The sequence below is a fragment of the Lampetra planeri genome, chromosome 2 (genome assembly GCF_965212315.1).
Source record: "Lampetra planeri chromosome 2, kcLamPlan1.2.h2, whole genome shotgun sequence".
Classification (NCBI taxonomy): Eukaryota; Metazoa; Chordata; class Hyperoartia; order Petromyzontiformes; family Petromyzontidae; genus Lampetra; species Lampetra planeri.
In genome coordinates, this window is record NC_136108.1 from 32,689,553 (window position 1) to 32,711,061 (window position 21,509).

The 21,509-nt window shown below is 57.5% G+C and overlaps 1 protein-coding gene across 1 annotated transcript in view; it reads left to right on the forward strand.

Annotated features, from left to right (window-relative positions):
* LOC144732205 (sodium/potassium-transporting ATPase subunit beta-1-interacting protein 2-like) overlaps positions 1 to 21,509 on the forward strand; it is a 49,868-nt gene that overhangs the window by 7,547 nt on the left and 20,812 nt on the right. The window contains exons 2-3 of the mRNA XM_078613592.1: positions 19,656 to 19,793; positions 20,182 to 20,262. Coding sequence (XP_078469718.1) covers positions 19,656 to 19,793; positions 20,182 to 20,262 — 219 coding nt within the window. The remainder of the gene's footprint in view (positions 1 to 19,655; positions 19,794 to 20,181; positions 20,263 to 21,509) is intronic.

The window sequence follows — 21,509 nt, forward strand, 5'->3', positions numbered from 1 at the left end:
ACATGTGACGACCTTATCGCTGATGCAGACAACCCCCAGCTCTGGTCTTGATACCCTCTCAATTGAGCTGCTCAGGGAGGATTATCGGCAGCCTGCCTGCTCTGGGATGGGGTTGCCACCAGGGCCTTGCTATCCCAAGACGCAGCTGCTGTACTGGGAAATCTGTAAGACTTCCCAGGACATTAGAAGTCCCGGTTGTCACTTTACGTAGTAGTAATAATAATACACCACTCAGGATAGGGGAAGGACCAGTCACCAAGGCATTCATTCGAATGGTCCCCCAGTCTGTCGACCAAGGGGAAGCCCTCCGAGCAGATGGTGAGCTATACTGTTGGGGCAGGTCCTGGAGGTCGCGTGTCAACTCTGGGATCTGGCGGAGACTCGAAAGTGTTGGAAGCGAGGAGGTGCGGTGGTGGCCTCAACAGAACCCCTTGGCCACGATGAACTCTTCATCTTCAGAATCCGAAAATATGCTGGAGGAATCCGATGAGCTACGAAGGGCTTTCATCACAGTTGATCCTGACCCTTGACGAGGGCGACACGCTCACCGTAGTTCTGCCCTCTTCCGCCTGTGGCCACCTTTCTCTCGGGGATGACACCTCGAGGTCGTCTGTCGGAGGCCGCGGCGGCCGCAGCTCTTCCTAACACACGTTGCCCCCACGACCCCCCCGCACCCCCCGCGACCCCCCCCCCCCCGCACTCACCGCGACCTCCCACGTCCCCGCCACCCCTCGCCGCGCAGCGGCTCCGCGTCGCTGGGATGCGCGTTCTCGTTCCAAGGCTAATTTTATTCCGCGTCGCTGATTAATTGCCCCCGAAAGCGGATTGGGATGCGGTGGTAAAAGAAAAAAACAGGTGGGGGGTGGGCGGGGGGGGGGAGGCAGGGGATGGGGGGGGGTAGGGGATGGGGGTCTGGCTGGGAGTCGCTTGTGGGATCGTGGGAGGAGCAGGCTTTGAGCGATCCTTGTTTGTGACACCTGTCACGTCCGTGTCGGCGGCGATGCGAGACGGCCCCTTTGCGGTGCGTTCGGGCTGCGCGCCGCCGCATGGACGCGCAGCGCCGCGTGGCGCTAATTGGCGAAATTGTGGCGGAGGACGGTGGAGGGAGGCAGAGGGCATTGTCCGCTGCTGGATGACTTGCGTGCTCTCTCTCTGTCTCTGTCTCGCTCCTTCCCGCCGAGATCCCGGGGCAGCTCTCACCGCTCTTCAGCTTCGCCCTTCCTGCAGCTCATCTGCTCACGGCTCGCCCCGTCGAGTGCGCACATTGATGCAGCTCATCCCTGTCGAGCTCACCTCCTCCACAGCTCATCCTCCCCCACAGCTCATCCTCCCTGCATCTCACCTCTTCCCAACTTCTCACATCACGGCAGCTCACATTTCTGCAGCTCGCCTGCTCTGAATCTCACCTCCTTGCAGTTCTCCACCTTAGTCGCCCACCACCTTAGTCACCCACCACCCTAGTCGCCCACAACCCGAGTCACTCCACACCTCTACTGCTCACCACTCTAATGGGGTCATCCCGCTACAACTCACCGTTCCTGCACCTCAACTCTATGCAGCTCCCCCCCTCCCTCAAACTGAACCCACTGCACAGCTCACCCCCGCTAGACACGGCTCTCTAACGACGTCTTTGGAACAGCGATGTCCAGATTCACACGGAGCTTCTCTACACACTCTGCTCGGCGTGGTGTGGAGAGATGCTGTGCTCTGCGTACGCGCCGTATCCGAATACATCGCGCAACCTTCGTAGGTGCTCGCTAACGGCACTTGCCCCAACAGTCTGTTGAGGCTATGCGGGGGATCTTTGCATTTGTACAAGCACAGTATGCATCGCACAGCCTTCATAGGTGCTCGCGAACGGCACTTGCCCCAACAGTGTGTTGAGGCTATGCGGGGGATCTTTGCATTTGTACAAGCACAGTATGCATCGCACAGCCTTCATAGGTGCTCGCTAACGGCACTTGCCCCAACAGTCTGTTGAGGCTATGCGGGGGATCTTTGCATTTGTACAAGCACAGTATGCATCGCACAGCCTTCATAGGTGCTCGCGAACGGCACTTGCCCCAACAGTGTGTTGAGGCTATACGGGGGGGCTTTGTATTTATATACCCACGCCGGAGGACGTTGCGACGACGGCCGATGGGCGACACTGCTGGTGGAATGGGGGCTCGAGTCGTGGGACGCGTTCCAAGAGGACGACCCCTTGCCAGAGATGGAGCGGTGGGATCGGTGCACGTGCGGGAGCGACTGATGGATTAGGGGAGGGAGGGGGAGGGAGGGGAGGCAGGGGGAGGGGGGGAGGGGGGGCGACGACGTGGGGAAAGGGGCCTTAATCCAGCAGTGGATAGAGCGTGGTTGACGACGCTGATGATGATGATACTGGTGGCGGTACGCAGGCAGGCAGGACACTGGATTGGTTGCGCGTGTCCCTGCCGCATCGCAGGACGCGCCTGCCTCTCTGATCTTTAGGAATTTCTGGGGAATCCTAAGAATCCCACAGTGGCGCCCTCCCCCCACCGCCTACCCCTCCACGCCCCGCGGGCCGTCGGAGTCCACGCGTGCCCGAGCTCCATTTTTGGCCGTGTGAGTGAGGCCCGCATGGGGCCCTGACAGGTGGCCCGGTTGCGTGGTTCCCCGAGGCACCATGTAGCCTCCAGTCCTTCCTCACAGTGCCTGCCCCCTCCCCTGCCCTCCCCCCCCAATAATGACTCAATACATTAAACTGTTAAAGTTATGCTGTAATAGTTCGTGGAGTGGATTTGCAATCCGCGGGTCGCCGGTTCAATTTCGTCCCCTGCTGCGTCGGTTGAAAGGATGGGGGCAGGTTTATGAAATCCCTTCGCCGCTGCCTCTGTTCACACGGAAGTACAAGTGGGCAGGTTGCGTGTGGTGGGGTGAAAGTGTCGGGTATACCCACCTCTTCCAAAGACGTCTGGTCGGCGCGGAAGAGTAGGCCAAAAACCCCTCGGGAGGGGGCCCTCTAGAGCTCCCTCTCGCGAAGGCCAGCCGTGTCGTGAGCAATTATAATTCTGCATTGCGGTGGAGCGTTGTGACGAGTGTGTACTTCACAATCAGAATATTTATTCATACTGGAGGAGTCCGATAAGCTATAAAGCTCTTCTTCTTGGTTCTTTCGGTAAAGTCACGTAGAAGGGAAATAATACAATAATAAAAATAAAACATAATAAAATAAAATTCTCACGACGTTTTGGCCACAACGCAAGCAGCCGTCCTCAGGTGAAGAACAGGTCTGTCGGAAAGACAGCTGCTTGCGTTGTGGCCGAAACGTCGTGAGAATTATATTTTATTATGTTTTATTTGTATTATTTTATTATTTACATTCTACGTGACTTTACCGAAAGAGCCAAGAAGATGAATCCCTTCAGTCACGAAAGCTTTAAATCGAAATTTATAAAGCTCTTTTCACAGATGACCAGCCATCGTGAGGTCGTGGCAGCGATGAGACTGGGTGGTAACCCCCCCCCCCCCCCCACTGGTGCATCCCCCCCCTAGTGCCCATTATTTACTGGGTACCAGAATCGCCATCAACAACTGTGTCCTGTTTTTGGTTGAACCCCAACCCGATGTGCGTGTGTGCATGGCCTCTCCGTGAGGAGCGGTGGCGCATCGGTGAGCGCGCCGTGTTACGAATCCGGCGACCCGAGTTTGCTCGCGGCCCACATCTGAACTGGTCCTGGGCCTCCCCTAGGTCAACTCGGCCTTAAAGGAGCACCCGGTGTGGTGTGTACACATCGGCATTGCGGAGACACAGGCGGCCTGACACGAAGCCGGCCACCCCCACCCCCCCCTTGCGCCCCTTCTGGCCTTCATGGATACAAACTCACCTACAGCACTTGCCCCAACAGCCTAAGCAGGCTATATGGGGGGGGGGGGGGTCTTTGTCTTAGTTTCCATCTTACTCCACTCTGTGTAGTGGCGGCGTTGGCGGCCAGGGACGCAGCGAATCCTTCGGACGTCACTCTTCCTCCTAAACATCGATTTGAACAACTTAACGGGCGGATAATAATAACGATAAAAAGTGCAATCTTGATTTGAAGCTTTCGTGACTGCAGGAATCAATACTCTTTGGTTCTTTCGGTAAAGCCACGTAGATATAAAACTAATAGATCCCGACGTTTCGATCGCAACACAAGTAACCGTCATCAGGAGAGACAAACACAGCAGGAGAACTGCTGACGCAGGAGAGACGTCGTGATCTAACACATTCCTGCGGAGGGAGCTGGTAGGAACGTTGGGTTGCTCGGTCAATGGCCAGGGTCAACGGCGGCGTGGTGTATTCCGCAAATATGGCCGACTGTGAGGGCGGGCACAAACCGGCGTGAGTAGGTTAAACGTTGAGTTTTATAAGGGCACCACGGGGTGACCAGCCCCTCCCCACCCAGCCCCACCCCTCCCACCCCCCACCCAGCCCCACCCTCCCCATCCCCCCCCACACAGCCCCTCCCCACCCTCCCCTCTCCACCCAGCCCATTTTTGGATTCACGACGGACGGACGGACACAATAATCCCCTGTGGGCTGATGTAACTAGGAGGTTTCTACCAGTATTAATTTTCTATCTACGTGACTTTACCGAAAGAGCCAAAGAGTAATAAATAAAAGTGCCACAAACCGCCCCCCCCCAACGAAAAAAACCACGTGGGCACGCTGCCACGGGGCCGCGCCGGTGCTCCGGCAGTTTGGGGGGTTGTTCGCTGCCGAGGAGGAGGAGGGGAAGAGAGGAGGAAGAGGGGAAGAAAAGGGCGGCTCCACCGGTCGACTGGCCGCGCGTGAAATACGGCACCTCGCTGGCACCACTCCCTCCCTGTGACACCCGGCGGCCTCCCTCGCCCTCACAACCCTGGGGGCAGCTTCGCTAGCTCGTCTGGTTGGGGTTGGGTGCGGGAGGGAGCAAGGCCGGGTTAAGATTTATGGGGGGGGGGGGGGGCTTAGAGCTCTTTTAGTTTCGAGGGCGTGGGGGGCCAGATTCTATTCCCTCCCTTGATTGTTTGACCACCACCACCACCCACGGCCGAAGAAATAAAAAAACGCTTCTATTGTAATCCACCCCGGCTATTCTACTTGTCGTTCCTAAACGCGACGTGCGCATTCTTAGAGCAAGACCAAAGTGACGACGAACAAAACTCGTTGCAATCTCGGCACGCAGCCGGTCGGAGCTCACGTGGTCATGTGATAAATTTACTCGCGAAATCACCTGCAGCATTCATCACATTGCTTCCGCTATTGCATGTCAACCGTTGTAAAGCAGCCCTTAATGTCCACGGTGTCGATCTGGCCCTGGGTAGTTGCAGTGCCAGATTAAGCTCGTGCGGGGCCTGTAGCATATGTTATAAAAAGAAAAAACACAAATATTAAAACACTAATTTTTTACTTGCATAGTAAAATAATTGTATTTGCTATACAGCCAGATAATACGACAAATCGCTAACCTTATACACCCAGTCGTTCATAAAAGTTGAAGGCAGTATAGTACTATTGTAATAGAGCAAGTGCAGAATCACTGAACCGGAATTTATAGCTTGAAAGCATTTAGCACCGGGCCCTTAAAAGTGTGGGGCCCGTAGCATGTGTAGCTACTTTTGCTACGAGGCTAATCCGGCACTGGGTAGTTGGGGGGGGGGGGGCTGAGGGCTGAGCGGTGACAGTGACCCGGGGGTGGTCCCTGGCCACGTGGGGTTACCCAAGGCCCTGCAACTCGCACACACCACGGCACGAGGATTTTATATTGGTGGCCTTTGTATCGGTTTCTTTTCCGAGAGAGAGAGGGACACATTTACCCCGGGGGTGGTCGAGGAGGAGGGGGGGTGCCCAGACACTTGGCTTCATACTGCGACGAGGAGATAATTAACCCCACCGCGAGAGTGATTTGCAAGCTAAACAGCATTTGACGCGCTGAAGGGCCGCTGCCGGTTGCGGTGAGGCCACCAGGAACCCCAGCCAGGGTTGGACTGAGCCGTAAGGCACCCGGGCTTCTGCTGCGCGAGCCATTCCTGAGGTTTAACCGTCACACTCGGAATAAATATAATTTAAAACAATTCCGGCTAATTGACGCTCAGATTTAGGGTGGCCCCAGTGGCTCTCTTCCTCCCTTCTGGGCCATTTTACGGGAGGCCGCTGAACCCACAGTTTTTCGTCGGCGGTAGCAGCGACGGTCCTCCGGTTGGTGATCCTCATCGTATCCCATCTCTTGCTTCCCCCCCCCCCCCGTCATCCTCTTCGCTCTAGTCGCTCTAGTGCCTCCTCCTCCACCCCATCAGTCCATTTTTTTGTAGTTTTCGGTCGCCCTCTGTTACCTTCCACGTGCCGTGTCTCCACGGTAGCTAGGAGATGTTAACTACTTCGCTGGTATACAGGAGGTCGTGGGTTCGATCCCGGCCCTGACGCTTATTGTGTATTTGGGGTTTGCGTGTCTCTATTTCCGTGGTCGTGCGGGTTATTTTCCGGGTTCTCCGGCTTTTCCTTTCGCATTCAGAATCAACATCACGCGTCTAGAGTATTTGGCTGTTGTAAATGTGCACGTGATAAGCCACTTCGTTCATCAATCATTTTTGACCAGGTAGCTTCTGGTTAAAAAAGATATATAGTTCAGTGGGCCTTACTTGGTAAAATAAAAGAATATAGTTGAGTTTTTAGTTTCGTGTCCGGAACCGAGCGAGAAGCACACCAACGCACATGCACTCCCACGCACGCACACGCACGCACACACACTCCCACGCACGCACATCCGCACGCACGCACACCCGCACGCACGCACACCCACACACATCCACACACACGCACGCACACGCACTCCCACGCACGCACGCACACACACCCACACACACGCACACCCACACACACACACCCACACACATGTACACCCAACTACACCCACGCACTCCCACACACATGCACACCGCTCCGCGGGACCGTAGCTCCGTCTCCGTGAAGGCTTCGCCTGCCGGTTCTTCGTTTGCGCCTGGGCTGGCGGACGGCCAGTAAAACAAACGAGTATATAACGTGAACAACATGGGAAAACGTGCCCTGCTCAAGCATCGGTGCGGTTACAAATGTACTTGGTGGCTGGCGCACGCTCGCCGGATTTGACAAGGGTCAGTGGGAGGGCCATAGGGCAAGTGTCTGGTTGTTTAGGGTCAATGAGGGGGCTAGTGGTTCATAGGTAGGGCCAGTATTCATAGCTGTTTGGTTAGCTGGTTAGTGTTCGGGGTAGAGCTAGTCGGTCAGTGTTACCAGGAAGGACGGTGTTAATGGCTGGTTGGCTAATTGGGTAGGGTTAGGGGTAGAGTCAGTGCCAGTGGCTGGTTTGCCAACAGGCACAAGCTTAAAGTTTACGTTGCGTTACTTGTTGAGAACTCAAGAAATCAGAAGAGAGCCCAATTTGCAGGAGCGATCTGGGTCACCAACATAACAAATGCAAAACAATTAAACTAATGTCTAGCAATGAAGACAGTAGACATCAGGCAAAAAGAAAACGAACTTCGTCGCATGAGAAATAAAATTTTTTTTGCAAAAATCTGACTTAACGATAATAATAAATTCCCCGCAGTTTGTCAGCACGGTCGGATAATTTTTGCACCGATCATTGCCCAGTCACAGAATTGAGTAACGGAAACCTTGCAACAGATATCGGGCGACTACTCTGTAGCGATATGTAACCAGACAAAGGATCTGCGTCAAGTGGGTTAGAGTCGGGAATAGAGCGACTAGCAGCATCCCGCTCGGCTGTCACGTACACAGACACGGATCTGTGTCACATGGTTAACGTCAGGGATAGAGGGACCGATGGCATTCGCTCGGAGAGCCGCGTTTCTCCGCTCCCTGCAGCGTCCCAATATCTCTGCTCCCCGCATCACAGGGGACGGGGGGTGTGTGTGGGGGGGGGTGTGTGCGGGGGGGGGGGGGTGTGGGGGGGTTGTGGGGGGGAAGGCCCCCCACCCCGCGTGTTCATGGTCGCTCCGCCAATGGGTTGGCGTTTATCGACCGCGTCGGTGGGAGAAGCCGCTCCTTAGGAGTCCGCGGAGGCTGCTTCGAGCTCGCGTGGTGCCGAGATGGGGGCCGCTTGCGTGGGAACTGGAGCGGGAATAAAGGACGACGGGGTGGGGGGTATGGGATGGGGTGTGGTGGGGGGGGGGAGCTTCACGGAGGCGGTGTCGCTCGGTGACTCAGATGCCCCCAGGGGCACTGCCTCAACCCCGCCGCGTGCGGGGATGATGGTGGTGGTGGCCTCGGCCGCTGCTGCTGATTGGAGCTGTCGGGAAAACCGGCCATTGAACAATCATCATTCTCATCATCATCACAATAACAGACGATATACAAGTGGTAAAGGGTGCTGCCCTGAAATTGATTTTTTTATTTAACGCCCCACGTTACTCCTGCTGGCTTTTGGAGCTCGTAATGGCTGGGGCACTAACTGGTTTTGACAAGGGTCAGTCAGAGTGCATCAGTGGTTGTGGCTCATTGGTATTAAAAACTCTTCAGCAGTGTGCGACTGTGTGTCATCCAGCACAGACCGTGCAACTTGTATAAACGACGCAATGCCCCGATCCGCACATCCGAAGGAGACATCGCGGCGATTGTAGTTCTCGCTCCGCATCAACATCAGCCGTGTGTGTTTCATTGGTAGGGCTCGTGTGAGTCGCTGGTTGCTTCGCTGATTGGTGTTAGGGGTAGAGATTGTGCTAGTGGTCGGTTAGCTAGCTGATTAGTGTTCGGGGTAGAGCGAGTAACAGTGGCTGGTTAGCTAATTGACTTTTGGAGCTGGTAATTGATTTTGCATCCCAGCGCAAACAAGAGCCTTGATACCCAAGCGAGGTTTTTCTCTGCATAAACAATGAACAAAATTAGTATTATTATTTCAATTCCAATTTGCAATTCCTAATGGGGGGTCCCAGCTTTCATTAGCGAACACGAGGCGTCTCAGTTAACGTGCAAACGTGGCAAGAACCATCGGACCAACGTTGTGGCTCAACGTTGGCCCAACGTTTGCACGTTTACTGGGGCCGTGATTTATTGAAGACGATTGAAAGTGAGAGTTGGAACATGGAAGAAACCTTTCCCCGATCGGGTCCCAAACCTGCTCCGGTCTGACCGTTGCCGTCCGCCAATCGAACTGTAGGGGCTGGGGGGGTCTCTGCGTACCCCGTGTGGTTTACACCTCTCCTCCTCCTCCGTTGTTGTCGTTACTAAAGCTGGGCCCCATTGTGTTGCGAGCTCCGGCTCCCCTATCGCGCTCCCCGCCGAGGTTTTCCGGAGGGGAGTGAGCGATGTGGAGGGGTGGGGTGGGGAGGAGTGCGGTTGATTGTGGAGATGCTGCTGCAACACGCAACACCCTGCACGCGCAACACCCTGCACGCACAGCACCCTGCACACTCAACACCCTGCACACACAGCGCCCTGCACACACAACACCCTGCACACACAACACCCTGCACACACAACACCCTGCACACAACACCCTGCACACACAACACCCTGCACACACAACACCCTGCACACACAACACCCTGCACGCACAACACCCAGCACGCACAACACCCTGCACACACAGCACCCTGCACACACAGCACCCTGCACACACAGCACCCTGCACGCACAACACCCTACACGCACAACACCCTGCACGCACAGCACCCTGCACGTACAACACCCTGCACGCACAGCACCCTGCACACACAGCACCCTGCACACACGACACCCTGCACACACGACACCCTGCACACACAACACCCTGCACACACAGCACCCTGCACGGCTGTGATCATCTGATCCCCGTGCTGCTATGCCAAGTTGCTCCTATCCATCTCCCCCCCTCCTTCTCTCCATCGTTGATCCCCCCCCCACCCCCCGGGGCCCTCACCGCTGTTAAGCGCCCGCGGCTCTGGCGCTAACGCGACGATCAGAGCGGATTCGCTCCTCTAATGGTGGCGGTGGTGGCGGTGGTGGTGGGGGTCAAAAGCAAACAGCGGATCGCGCGTTGGCGACATTCTGCGCGGAAATCTCAGCTCCCGTAGTCAACAGATGCACCAGCGGCTCGTTCCGATGGGGGCCACCGCCAAAGAGCCAGGCAGACGTCGTGACGTCGTGTCGTCGTGACGTCTGCCTGTTGGCTACGTGCGGTGCGAAAGAAGTTGTACGTAGATGCGTGCGTACGTGACCCATCTCGCCGTCGCGGGTCGAACAACCGCTGGCTGTGCAGAGCACAACGCGGGGCTCTCCCGGGGAGCGGTGGAGAAAGCAGGCGGTGGTGCTGTCGTGTGGTTGGTGGTGTGTGGTGGCATTGCGTGGTGTCATTGTGTGGTCGTGTGTGGTGGTGGTTGTCTGGTGTCACGTGGTCGTGGTGGTGTGTGGTAGTGGTGTGTGGTGGCGGTGTGTGGAGGTGGTGTGAGGTGGTGGTGGTCTGGTGTCACGTGGTCGTGGTGGTGTGTGGTAGCGGTGTGTGGTGGTGGTGTGTGGTGATGGTCTGGTGTAGTGCGGTGGTGGTGTGTGGTGGTGGTGTGTGGTGATGGTCCGGTGTAGTGCGGTGGTGGTGTGTGGTGGTGGTGTGTGGTGATGGTCCGGTGTAGTGCGGTGGCGGTGTGTGGCGGTGTGTGGTGGTGGTCTGGTGTTGTGTGGTCGTGGCGGTGTGTGGAGGTGGTGTGTGGTGGTGGCGGTGTTTTGTGCCATTGTGTGGCGGCGGTGTGTGGCGATGAAGTTGCCAAGGTGACGTTTGTCTTCGCACTCACTCCTCACGCTGCACGGGAGACAGATTTTGTGATTTCCAGACCACAGAGACACTGGTTGTGGCAGTGCCTGAGTGTTGGGTTTCTGCTCCTGCAGGGGAGGGATTGGACCTGAATGGCCCCCTGAGGAGTGGGGTCATGGGAGTGAGGGAGGGATGAGTGGCGTTGGGCGGTGCAGGGCAGGAGAGGGAGAGAGGCGCGGGAGTGAAGGAGATAATAGATAGATGTGTGGAGGCACACAGCGCGACGTTGGTTGCTGGGGTTGGGCCTGGTCGCCTTGCTTGTCGGAGCGAGAGTTCACCGCGGATGCAATTTTAAATTTATTTCGTACGGCGCGTTGCAGAGATAAACGGCAACAAAAGTTGTAAATCAATGTCCGGGGGGGGGTTCCTTTGGTCGTTCGACGGCGGCGGCTGTGAGCTCGTGGATCACTCTGCTGATGACCGGGCACCTCCACCGTTGGTTCCGCCATGCATGTGGAGCCCTCTTTAAGTCTCCACTTGTGCGGCAGATTGAGCGCATTGGCCCCGTGCGGTGACGTCCACGGATGGCGGTGATTCACCACCGCGGGTCCGAGGGTTCATTTCGTATTCCGACGATGTTCTTGACCGGCCATCTAAACTCGGTCTGTCCTTCCTTACGAACAAAAGAATAAATGTCGCCGCTTCCGTGCGACAAAGAGAAGACCGCGGGTGCACAGATCACGGGGAAGCGAGAAGATGCCGCTGATGAGGTCGTAGTGCAGTGTTCTACATTGCAAGGCCCGCGTGCCACTGGCAGCCCCTGGTGGCCTCTAGTGCGGCCCCCGACACAATACACAAAAAGAGAAAACGCCCCCCCCCCCCATCATCATGCTGCCGTCAAACCCCCAATGGTTTCAAAAGTGTGGCGGCCCACCTTGTGTCTCCTCGTGCCAGCTTGTGCCACGCGTTGTGTCCTTGTGGTTCCACCTTCCCCACCCCTGCCCACAGCTCACTGATAACTCCCCCTCCCCCCACCCCTCCACCGGCATTCTGTCCAAGGAGGTGGTGCGTTGTGGTCGGACCTTGTGGATGTGGTGATGTCCCCAGCGTTGTGTGTGAGCGACGAGGCTCTACCGCTCGGCGTGTCGCTTGCGAATTTGATTAATTTATTTCTACTACTTTTATTTGACATTTGACCAGGTAAGGCCCACTGACGCGTGTAGTGACCTGGTAGCTCGACGAAGTGGGAATTTATTGCAGCCAAACAACTGTAAACGCACGTTGATTCTAAATGTGGAGGCAAAAAACGGGAGGACCCGGAGGAAAATCCACGCGAACCACGGGGAGAGAGACGTGGGTTGGGTCGCGACTCTGACACCTGTATACCAGTGCAGGTTGTTAACATCTTGCCACCGTGGCACCCAAATATGCATCGTTCCCAAAGCAAATTGCCGGGCGTGTAATTTCCTCGGGGCGATGTTGTAATCTCATCCACGGGAGAAAAGCGAGGATAAATCACGCCGTTTAGCCGCCCGAGCCTCTAACCTCCTCCAGAAGCGTGGCGAGTCACGCTCAGCCCATGAACGATGGTGGCGGTAGCAGCGACCCCCCCCCCCCCCCCCGGGGTAAGAACGCGGGGAGCGTGACTCAAAGGTGCGGGCGCTGATGGTTTCGGGCGGTAGGGTGCCCGATGCGTGGAGGTTGCCACCCGTTCCCGGTTTTCCCCGGATCGCGTCTCCTTTTTTGCGGAGGACGCTGCTGCGCTGGGAAAAAAAAAAATCTGTCTTGCGTTTGTAAGCGGCACAACGCCGCGGCTCAAGGCAATGTATCTTGCACGCGTGCGGTCGATCTTGCCTCTTCTGGCATCGTAACGTACCCTTCTTGTTGTCGTGAGATGAGTCTCTTTTTTATTATGGCTCCGAGATGGCGACCCTCGGAATGACTTGAGGGCCCATCGGATCTAGGTGCATGGAGAGGAGAGGAGTACGAGGGAAAAGGGGGGGGGGGGTAGTTGACATTGCAATGTGGTTTCAACCAATTATTTCAGTAATTTGCAAGTAGATTTGTTTAATTTATGCAAATTTTGACCGTAACACCAGCACACACACAAACAAACGGCATTACTATTTTACGAACAAAGTCACGTGATCCACCGTGAAGCAGCCGGAGCGTGTTTATACATAATGCCCCCCTTCGGCATTATCCAGGGTGGCCGCTTGGGGGGGGGGGGGGGGCCGAACCGCGAACCGCCGCGCAGCGAGTGGCAAACGATCCACGCGCCGTCACCGCTCTCGCTCGGGCGCGGTCGGAGCGAGCGATGCGGAGTTGGGAAGGGGGGTTGGTTTTGTTTATCTGCCCAGAAGTTATTTGTGTTCATGGACAAGCGAGCGAGCGAACACGCGGCTCCTCTAAACGGAACGAGAAGAGCTCGCGCCCGAGCTCCTCCCGGCTTCCCATCGACATCAATTAATCAGGGCCGGTAATTGAAACGGTCTCGGGGTGCGCGCGCGCTCAGCTGTTTGTTAAATGGCCATAAACTCTGGTGCACCGCAGCAGGTTTGTGACGGCGATAATGGCTGCTCCCTCCCTCGCTCGCTCACTCGTTCGCTCACTCACACTCCGTGAAATACGGAGCTGCGGAGAAAGGGGCTACATTGAATCTGGGGTGGGGGGCGGCGTGCTGGTGGGGGGGCGGTGGGTTGGTGGGGGGGGGGGCGTGCTGGTGGGGGGGGGGGGCGGGGTGCTAGTGGGGGGGGGGGCGGGTGGTGTGCTGGTGGCGCTGTACTTTAAACAAATCGTAGTAGCTAACCGCAGGCACAAAACGCCAAGCTGCCATCAACAAACACATTGAGTAAGGTTATATACGGATCTGGTGGCATAGGTGCTGGTGTTGCGTTGGGTTGGTGGTGTTTACTATGTGGGCGGTGGTGGGCTATAGGTCATACGGTGGTGGTGTGTGCATGGTGATGGCGGTATGCGGTGACAGTGCTGGTGGCGTGTGGTTGGTGGCGGTGTAGTGATGGTGTACAGCCGCTCGCCCTCGCGGAGGTCGTGCCGGCTCTCGAATTATCAAAACGCTTTAAATGATCGCGCGCAAACCTACTCAAAGGAGCGCGTGAAACGGCCGGTTACCCAGCTTTATTCGCATCGCTGGCTGTGACCCTGACCTCTGCGTCTGCGAGCTCAGCCCAGGGCCCAGGGCTCCACGGCGGACCTCGCTGGCGTTGGCGACAGCGTGGGCGGTGGGCTAAACAGATGAAGGACACGGCAGAGGAGGGGGGGAGGAGGAGGAGGAGGGGACATTTGTAAAAGGTCAGGGAGCAGCAACCCAGCAGGAAGAGACGCATTCATCTTGCCCGTTATTTTGAAAACAAATATGCCGACAGCGGAATGTTTAATTTAGTTTTTCCTCCCGTGGCCCTAATGGCCGCGTCTGCGTTGCCGCACGAATCCCGGGCCGGGTGGCTGTGGTTGCCGCCGCCGCCGCGGGCTCCGGTTTGTGACCCCACTGCATTGCGCTCATTCATCCAGCAGCCGTGCGGGCAGGTGGGCCTCCCTCGCCCCTGAGAGGGCCTCCTCCGCCACGCGACGGGGGAGAAAGGCGCGTGTGATCTGCCGGTGTGCGTGCGTGTGTCTGTGACTGGCTGGGGTTACGGGTGTGGGGAGAGGCAGTGTAGCGCTTAGCGCGCCGCGCTACGAATTCGGACACCCGGGTTCGATTCCAGCTCGCGGCTGACATCGGTGACCATTATATTATCTGAACTGGCCGTGGGCCTCCCCGAGGTCGACTCAGCTTCGATTGAGTACCTGGTGCGGTGTGCAAACATCGCCACTTGGGAGACAAAGGCGGCCGGGCGTGGTTCCGGCCACACACCCCCTCGTGTGCCGTGCCGGCCTTCGTGCGTGCTCGCTTAACAGCACTTGCCCCAAAAGTCTGTTAAGTTTATTCGGGGGATCTCTGTCTTTGGTGTGTAAGTGGCTGTGTGTGTCGGAATCTGTGAGTGACAAGGTGGGGAGCGGTAGTGTAGCGGTCAGCATGCTGTGCTATGAACCCTTCGATCTGAGCTCGATTCCCGCTTACGACCGATAGCATTGGCGAATATTGCACTGGTCCTGGACCTCCCCTAGGTCGACTCAGCCTCAAATGAGTACCTGGTGCGGTGTGTTAACATCGCCACTCGGGAGACAAAGGCTACTGGGCGTGATTCGGCCACATCACACCCTCGGGTGCCGTGCCGGCCTTAATAGGTGCTCGCTAACAGCTCTTGCCCCAATCTTCTGTGTAGGCTCTACGGGGGATCTTTGTCTTTGCGTGCATATGGCCACAATCACCATCTCCAGCCCCAGCACCGTGCCAGCGAGCTTGGCCGCCGTTCAATCGTTTCACATAAAAAAGCGTCCCATATGAGCGGGCTTTGGTGACAAAGCATTTATCAAACGCAACATTGTTTTGCCGTGGTTAGGCTCTCTCTTTAGAGCGGTGTCTCATAGCAACACGTGCACAGAATGCGCTCACCACTCACTCTTGTCTCTCGCAGCGTACAGTCACGTGCACAACGATTCTCCCCGTGTAGCCTTCGCAAGACTGTTGGGGGCAAGTGCTGTTAGCGAGCAGCACCTATGGAGGCCGATGGGGTGGGAGGTGGCCAAAACCGTGCCTTTGTCTATCCCGCGCTAATGTTTTACACAGCGCACGAGATACTCGTTGAAGTCCAGGGCTGGTTCAGATAACCCTGCACCGGCGTTGGCCCATGAGCGGGAGTCGAACTCGGGTCGCCGGGTTCGTATTCGCAAATGAGTTGAATTTGCCACGCACGCGACGCCGTGCGCTGACCACTGCGGCACCGCACACTCGCTGTGTCGGAGACGCTGCCGTGCGTGTCCGTACGTTTTGCTGATCTCAGCCAGAAGCAAACTGCGTAGCTTTGGCTTCACAAGGCGATGTGAATTTGGCTTGGGGCCATGTCGAGCCAGGGGGCGGTTTAATAATTTTTTGCTCGTTGAGTGTGATGTCAGTAAGCACAGTTCTGGTTCTGTAGTGTTAAACAATCTCGTGCAGCCTGAGCTGGTGTGTGGACGGTGGTAGTGTTTGTGGGTGTGTTTCGATGTTGTGTGGGTGGTGGTGGTGTATCCGTGTGGGTGGTGGTGGTGTATCCATGGTGGTTGGGTGGTGGTGGTGGTGGTGTGTCAGTGGTGGGTGGGTGGTGGTGGTGGTGGTGTGTGGGTGGTGGTGTGTGTGTGGGTGGTGGTGGTGTGTGTGTGGGTGGTGGTGGTGTGTGTGTGGGTGGTGGTGTGTGGGTGGTGGTGTGGGGGGGTGGTGGTGGTGTGTGGGTGGTGGTGTGTGTGTGGGTGGTGGTGGTGTGTGTGTGGGTGGTGGTTTGTGGGTGGTGGTGGTTTGTGGGTGCTGGTGTGGGGGGTGGTGGTGGTGTGTGGGTGGTGGTGGTGTGTGTGGGTGGTGGTGGTTTGTGGGTGCTGGTGTGTGGGTGGTGGTGTGTGGGGGGTGGTGGTGGTGTGGGGGGTGGTGGTGGTGTGTGGGTGGTGGTGGTGTGTGGGTGGTGGTGGTGGTTTGTGGGTGGTGGTGGTTTGTGGGTGCTGGTGTGTGGGTGGTGGTGTGTGGGGGGTGGTGGTGGTGTGGGGGGTGGTGGTGGTGTGTGGGTGGTGGTGGTGTGTGGGTGGTGGTGGTGGTAGTGTGTGGGTGCTGGTGTGTGGGTGGTGGTGGTGGTGTGTGGGTGCTGGTGTGTGGGTGGTGGTGGTGGTGTGTGGGTGGTGGTGGTGGTGTGTGGGTGGTGGTGTGTGGGTGGTGGTGGTGGTGGTGTGTGGGTGGTGGTGGTGGTGGTGTGTGGGTGGTGGTGGTGTGTGGGTGGTGGTGGTGTGTGTGGGTGCTGGTGTGTGGGTGGTGGTGGTGTGTGGGTGGGTGGTGGTGGTGTGTGGGTGGTGGTGGTGGTGTGTGGGTGGTGGTGTGTGGGTGGTGGTGTGTGGGTGGTGGTGGTGGTGTGTGGGTGGTGGTGGTGTGTGGGTGGTGGTGGTGGTGTGTGGGTGGTGGTGGTGGTGTGTGGGTGGTGGTGGTGTGTGGGTGGTGGTGGTGGTAGTGTGTGGGTGCTGGTGTCTGGGTGGTGGTGGTGGTGTGTGGGTGGTGGTGGTGTGTGGGTGGTGGTGGTGTGTGGGTGGTGGTGGTGTGTGGGTGGTGGTGGTGTGTGGGTGGTGGTGGTGTGTGGGTGGTGGTGGTGTGTGGGTGGTGGTGGTGTGTGGGTGGTGGTGTGTGGGTGGTGGTGGTGTGTGTGGGTGCTGGTGTGTGGGTGGTGGTGGTGTGTGGGTGGGTGGTGGTGGGTGGTGGTGGGTGGTGGTGTGTGGGTGGTGGTGGTGGGTGGGCTTCCGAGTTGGTTTTGCGCGCACCCACAGTGTGACACAGGGAGAAGCAGAGGCAGCTATGAGCAGCACGGCACGAGGCAGGTGTGTGCACGTCGCTGGGATTTTGCTTTTTTTCCCCAAACACCGACGCTCGACGATGGCGGAGGGTGTGGATTCGGCGCGCTTCGAGACGAATTGAATCCGTGAAGAAAAACGCACGAGCCGCGCGCGTGTGTGTGTGTGTTTATTTTTCATCGTGATATATTTATTTTTATTCCGTCACGGAGAGCGCTCGTCTGTCCCGGCTTGCGGCGGTGGCCGAGGAGCAGAGGTCGCAACCGGGTACCCGATACCCGTACCCTACCCGATACCCGGCTACCCGTACCCGACCGGGTTTGCGACCCTGGTGCAGCCGGGTACGGGTACGGGTAAGGAATCAAAACCCGTTTGCGACCTCTGCCGAGGAGCCGACCGCGAGCGTTTCCCCCCCCCCCTCCCACCCGCGACGCGTTGAGGCCCGGCCATCGATACGAGTGACCTTCAGCCGGTCTCCCCCCCCCCCCCCCGCAGCGCGGTTGAAAAGCGGCCGAGCGGTTTGTCCGCGTCAAAACTCCGCCGCCGCCGCCGCCGCTGCCGCCGGCGTTCACCACTCAATTTGCTCGTTCGCTCGTTTAGTTGTCACCGTCCTCATCACCGTTTGTCGTCATCGTCATGGGGATTGGTCGAACAACCCCCACATGACCGACACTTTGTGGAAATTCCCAATCAGTGCATTTTAAAATCTCGATTGAGAATTCATTTCTTTGAAAACTGCCCTTTGTCTTTGGTTTGTTGTCCTTCTCCGGCACCTGCGATTCGCACGGCTGGCTACGTACGGTGCGAAAGAAGTCCAGCGTACATACATTAGATTTAGAAGAAAAAAACAACAACAATGGCTGTAAATTACCACGACTGTTCTATGCAAGATTTGGCACTTATTTTTTTCTTGTTCCATTGTCCGTTTTGAGAGCCAGCCAGAGGCACACGTGGAAGAGAGAATGGGCAGCAGGGTTTCTTCCGCTTGGAAAAGGGGGCTCGGGCAGAAACACGTCACCCGCAAGGGGACGGTCGTCGACGATCGAGCCTAACCATGGGGCGAGTTGGGGAGCCAGGGGAGGCAGGGAGGGAGGCAGGGAGGGAGGCAGGGAGGGAGGCAGGGAGTGAGGCAGGGAGGCAGCCAGGGGAGGTAGGGAGGGAGGCAGGGAGTGAGGCAGGGAGGGAGGCAGGGTGTGAGGCAGGGAGGGAGGCAGGGAGTGAGGCAGGGAGAGAGGCAGGGAGGAAGCCAGGGGAGGTAGGGAGGGAGGCAGGGACGTCCACCGTAGCGAGACGCAGCGGCGACAGCAGCTCGCGCGAGCGATCAGTCGATCGTCGAACGTGGCAAGACCGCCTAGAGATGGCGACGGTGGCGACAGACGACCTTCAGCCCCGACTGCGAGACAAATAAAGATCCTGATACGTTGACGGCGCTCTCCCTCTCTCTCGTGCCGAACGGCGGAGGGCGATCAGTCTCGCCGGGGGGGGCGCGTGTGTGGTGGGGGGGGGGGGGGCGCGTGCCGCCATTAGCGCGATGGACGGCGGCCGCGGGGGGCCGCGCTGCCGCGAAGGGATCGAAGCGGGGGTCAATGACGCTTCTCGTTTGGCGCTAACGGCGCTTTCATTACGGAGCGAGAGAGAGAGAGGAAGACCCTCTTTTTGCGGAGACTGCCTCGGAACATTCCTCCAGGGGTGTCATTTAGTTACATTTAATAATCTAATAATAACCTTCTGTCCCGGAGCCTCATTTAAATATAAATTGCGCACGCCGCCTCCCATCGCCGCCACTGACATTGACTCCCAAAACAAACGGTGACGACGCCACGGGGCCGCTGCTGGGCCCCACCTCGCAGCGCCGGCGGCAACAAAGTCCCTCGACTGGCCGGACTGCCTGCCCGGCCATCCCACCACCAGACAAGAAAGATCCCCCCCCCCCCCGCCCCTCCACGTTCTGCCCCCCACCCCGCTAGTACCAGCACCACGCTCGTCCAGCTTTGTCTCTTCCCCCCCCCCCTCCCTCGTGTCATCATTGTGAAAGGCGAATGTTGTTCGCGGGGCACCTATCGAGGGAGTGGTGTGGCTGCAACCCAGCCCGGCCGCTTTTCTCCCCCCTCCCTCCGTGCCGATGTCGTTTTACTCACTGCACCGGGTACTCGTTTAAATGCCGAGTGGACCTTGGGAAGGCTTGGGACCGGTTGAGATATTTGCTTGTTCAGGTTAGCCGTGAGCAGCACACACGTACGACACACACACTCCCATCTGCGTGCGAGCCGGCAGGGATGAGACGGCAAGCAAGACGGAACGTCTACGAGGCAGTGCGCAGCGCACAACGTAGGACGCGACAAACGAGACGCGCGGTTGAAATGAGAAAAACCAAAAAACATCGGCTATCGAATGGAATGGCGATGCCGAACCGTGCGCTAGTGCGCGCGAGCGTCTTCCGCCGCGCGTCTCCTCGCTGGAGGCCGTGCTGGTGCCCGGCGTGCCTCGTCGCGTCTCTCTAGCTCGGCGCCCGACTCCATCTCCCCGCCGCAGGTGGTGACGCTGGAGCGCCAGGTGTTCGACTTCCTCGGGTACCAGTGGGCGCCCATCCTCGCCAACTTCCTGCACATCCTGGCCGTCATCCTCGGCCTCTTTGGGGTCCTGCAGTTCCGCCCTCGCTACCTGGGCCTGGTGAGCCTCCCTGTGCCGCCCCACTCCTCTGCGTGTGTCTCCGTGCCTCCCCGTGCCACCTCGTGTGCCTCCCCTTGACACCCCGTGTGTCTCCGTGTCTCCCCCGTGCCACCTCATGCCACCGCACGTATATCCTCGTGTCTCCCCTTTCCTACCTGTGCCGCTGCATGCTTCCTCCCGGCGCATCCCCCGGGCTCCGTCTATATCCTCACGTCTCCCCCCGCACCCCCACCCCCTCCCCATGTCTTCTCCTCGCATCTCTCTGCTGCCCTTTGTCTCCTCGTGCCTGCCACGCGTTGTGTCCCTGCAAGTGCCGTCCACCGCAACACCTGCCCACTGACAAACTCCCCGTCCCCTCCCGTCCCCTCCCCCGGCCACCCCCGTGCAGTACGCCGTGTGGACAGTCCTGTGGCTCACGTGGAACATCTTCCTCATCTGCTTCTACCTGGAGGTCGGCGGGCTGTCCAAGGTGGGATGCGCCAATCCCCTCGCCCCCCCCCGGTGGCGCTGCTGTCGCCGTGATACATTGACGCGTCTGTTCGTCACGTGACAAATGTATTCATTGGTTGTGTCGGGCGGAGGAGGGTTTTTACGACGCACATTTTTTACACGACGACCTGACCCAAAAGATAAACAATTATGAAAGGCTACGTATCAAATGTAATATTTTGTTTTCGTCATATTAACAATATTGTTTTTTATTTCACGAAGCCCTCTCATTTCGAAATATCTCAAAGCGCTGCGCGTAAACAAAATAAATAAATAAACTGCACTCGTACAGATAAAATCCAATCGAAATGCAGCACAAACCAATCGTAGCAATGACGACTACACTCGCACGATAGATTAATTATTTGCCTCTGGTAATTCGAGCACGAAGAAAGTTCACTGTGAAGTTGTTCAGCGCAAACCCTCGCCACGAGCAAGTTAACGCACCGTAGCGGCAATACAGTGCGTGATGCTTGCGAAAACACACGCCATTCGCCGCACAAAATCAATAAACGATCCAACGGACTGCAGAATTTATGACGCCATATAACGGCCATGCTTGCCAATTTACTCCGAATAGCATTTCGTGGCGAGCGCATGGGGGTACTGCAATGGTTGATAGCTACTTAATTACAACTTTAATTACCGAGTTTGTTATTTTGCGAAAAAAATTAATATTTTTCGGCCGGAAATGAGATATGTAGGTAAAGTGAGACATGCGACGACAATGACGACGATGAAGACGACGGTTCAGCGAAACGCGACGATGCGACCGCCGCGGACGTCACACGCCGCCACGACGTGCCGCTTAGAACCGCGGTACCGGGGACCGCACGACGCCGCCGGTCCGCCGGAGGGGAGCGGAAATCCACGCTTCGTTATAAATCAGCGCTGGCCTTTCCAGCCCTAATTGGAGAGCAATCTCACTTTTACAGGCTCTGTATTAAATATGCAAATTGTAGCCTTTAGGGTGCGCGAGGCCCCCGGGTTAAACCTGTGTATATCCGCAGTGCGAGTAATTGCCTCCGAGCCGCATGCGTGCTTTTAGCACCGCCGCCACTGCCACCATCCACCCCCCCCCCCCGCCCGGCTCCCTCCCCCCTCACTCCCCCTTCACTTTTCCCTCTGATCGCGCAAAGTCGAACGAGTCGCCAGAAAATGTCGTGACACATCTGAAATTGCCATCGTCTGGCACGCGGCGTTGGCGGCTGGCGCCTCCCGTTATTG